Source organism: Triticum dicoccoides, chromosome 2A (genome assembly GCF_002162155.2).
Source record: "Triticum dicoccoides isolate Atlit2015 ecotype Zavitan chromosome 2A, WEW_v2.0, whole genome shotgun sequence".
NCBI lineage: Eukaryota > Viridiplantae > Streptophyta > Magnoliopsida > Poales > Poaceae > Triticum > Triticum dicoccoides.
Genome location: NC_041382.1, coordinates 27,941,951 through 27,944,126, shown reverse-complemented (window position 1 = coordinate 27,944,126; position 2,176 = coordinate 27,941,951). Strand labels below are relative to the sequence as shown.

At 50.5% G+C, this 2,176-nt stretch overlaps 1 protein-coding gene across 1 annotated transcript; it reads right to left on the bottom strand.

Moving 5' to 3' along the window:
* Positions 1 to 991: 991 nt before the first annotated feature.
* Positions 992 to 1,755, bottom strand: LOC119358751 (dirigent protein 21-like). The gene has a single exon (XM_037625182.1). The coding sequence runs from the start codon at positions 1,619 to 1,621 to the stop codon at positions 1,103 to 1,105; it is 519 nt and encodes a 172-aa protein (XP_037481079.1). The 5' UTR covers positions 1,622 to 1,755; the 3' UTR covers positions 992 to 1,102.
* Positions 1,756 to 2,176: the final 421 nt, after the last annotated feature.

The following is a 2,176-nucleotide window of genomic DNA, read 5'->3' as shown; positions in this document are numbered from 1 at the left end:
GGGGGGTGAAACCGATCCAAGGAGATGGCTCGCTGGTTGAAACTCCCTCCATCACCTGTTCTAACTTGTTTGCCACCGGCTGCAGCTTTTTTACGATGGATTGATGCCTTGCCACCGGCTCCCCCCTCTTTGATTCAAGCTTTTTAAGTGGCAGGTTGTAGCTTTCTAGGCGGCCGGTAGTATCATTTGGATCTCTCGGTTGAAGGTTTCGGGCTAGGAGGTTCTCTAGCAAAAATTTGTCGAGCGATCAAACAAACGCTCCATGGTTGCAGCTTTGTCGACAAATGATTGCCGCTTTCCGGCCTGGGGGTTCCATCATCATCACCCGGTTCTAGTGTCTCCACCATCGTTGCAGCTTCGCTAGCCCGCCAGTTCCAACATAACCGCCGAGCGGTTGCAGCTTTGTGGTCAATTGTTGTAGCGTTTTGCTGCTGCCGGTGTTGGTGGCTGATTCCAGCACATGGGCATCGTCGTCTCATGTGCTGGATGATTCCCGGTTGCAGCAAAAAAAATCGCACATTCCACTAAGCCAAGAGCATCTCCCGTGTCTCCTAAGCTAGCTCGCCGTTTCCAGCTACGGTGACTGTCCCACCCCTCACAACGCCTAGCCTGAGGGGATGGGTGATGATGTGGGAGGGAAGCAGGGAAAATTGATAAGCTTCTTGGTGTCAGAGAGGTTGTGGCGGCGGGTGAGTTCACCTGAGGGAAAGGCGTGCATGTCCGTCGATGCTTGGGGAGGAAGGAGCTGTGTGCGGGAGAGAGAAATGGGTGGAGCAGAGAAGAGGTGGGAGGATAAGGGATGCACTGGAGGGGGTGCGACGATAACTTTAAGCGTGGGACCCAGGAGATGCATGTTGTGGGCGCACACGACCGGCGCAACGCTTGGTTGGTCGGCCGGTGTTTCACAGAAAAAAACTCTTTATTTCCATGTTCTGGAAAACGTTAAAGCACAAGAGTAATGACATAAATACATATTCTTTGAGCATTTGAGTAAAGAAAACATATTATAATTAATTATTAGTTATAGCATCTCAGAATGGTCATATTCATTATTTAATAAATAGTCATAACTTTAACAACAGCCGATTGATCGTCCCATCTACTAGTGGCGGATGAAGACGTTGTACTCGACTGTGGCGTCGCCGGTGCTAATGTTGAAGGCGTACGTTGTGCCCAGCGCGTACCCACGGGCCCAACGGAAGATGCCGGTGCCACTGATGACAGGCATCTCGCGGACGGCACCGGACGCCGCTGAGTTCCGGCCCATGATGGCGACGCTGCTGCCATTGTACCTGCTGCCCGCGGTGAAGACGAAGTTCATGTTCATGAGCACAGCCAGTTCGTCCTTGTCGGAGCTGACGTACATGCCCTGCGCGCGCCCCACCAGCCTCGACGAGTTGAGGTCGGGCCCGTCCGTGAGCGCGTCGTCGATGACATACACCCCGCCGAACAGGGTCTTAGAGGAGTTGGTCGACGGGGCACGCGCCACCTCCACCGCCGTCGGGCTGGGCCCGCTGTACACGTCGTGCCAGTACACCTTGATGTGCGTGGTCGTCTCCTGCTCCGATATGGCCGTGGCGGTGACGGCTAAGAGGAGGGCGAGGAAGAGCGCGACGGCCATATTGCAAGCTCTGCTGTTGCTTACCTGCAGCTGCCGGCCGTTGCGATACTAGTAGTTGGCTAGTTGCCCATAGATAGCGTGTGCGTGTATCTATATATTAGGCTCGCATGCGTGTGCTTGGAGAGAGCAGGTTCAGCATGAACCCGTATGTGGCATGTTGGGACAGTTGAACTACACAATGATATATTTCCATGGCGTTGCGTGTTTGGATCATCACATGTGTCTTTTTAATTAATATGCATAACAGTAGTATAACCTACTCCCTTAGTTTCTAAATATAAGTCTTTCTAGAGATTTCACTATAGACTAGTCCATCTGTTTGAAAATAGATGACTTAACTTTATACTAACTTTGTATTAAATTGATGTAAAATTGAGTTATCTATTTTAGAACGGAGGAAGTACATACGAAGCAAAATGAGTGAACCAATACTCTAAAAAAACCGTCTATGTAGATACGAGTGTAGTCCCTAAAAGGACATATATTTACGAACGGAGGGAGTATATGATTGTGTGTCTTATCGTGTAGGGTATGAGTCATCGCCATGTTTGTTCT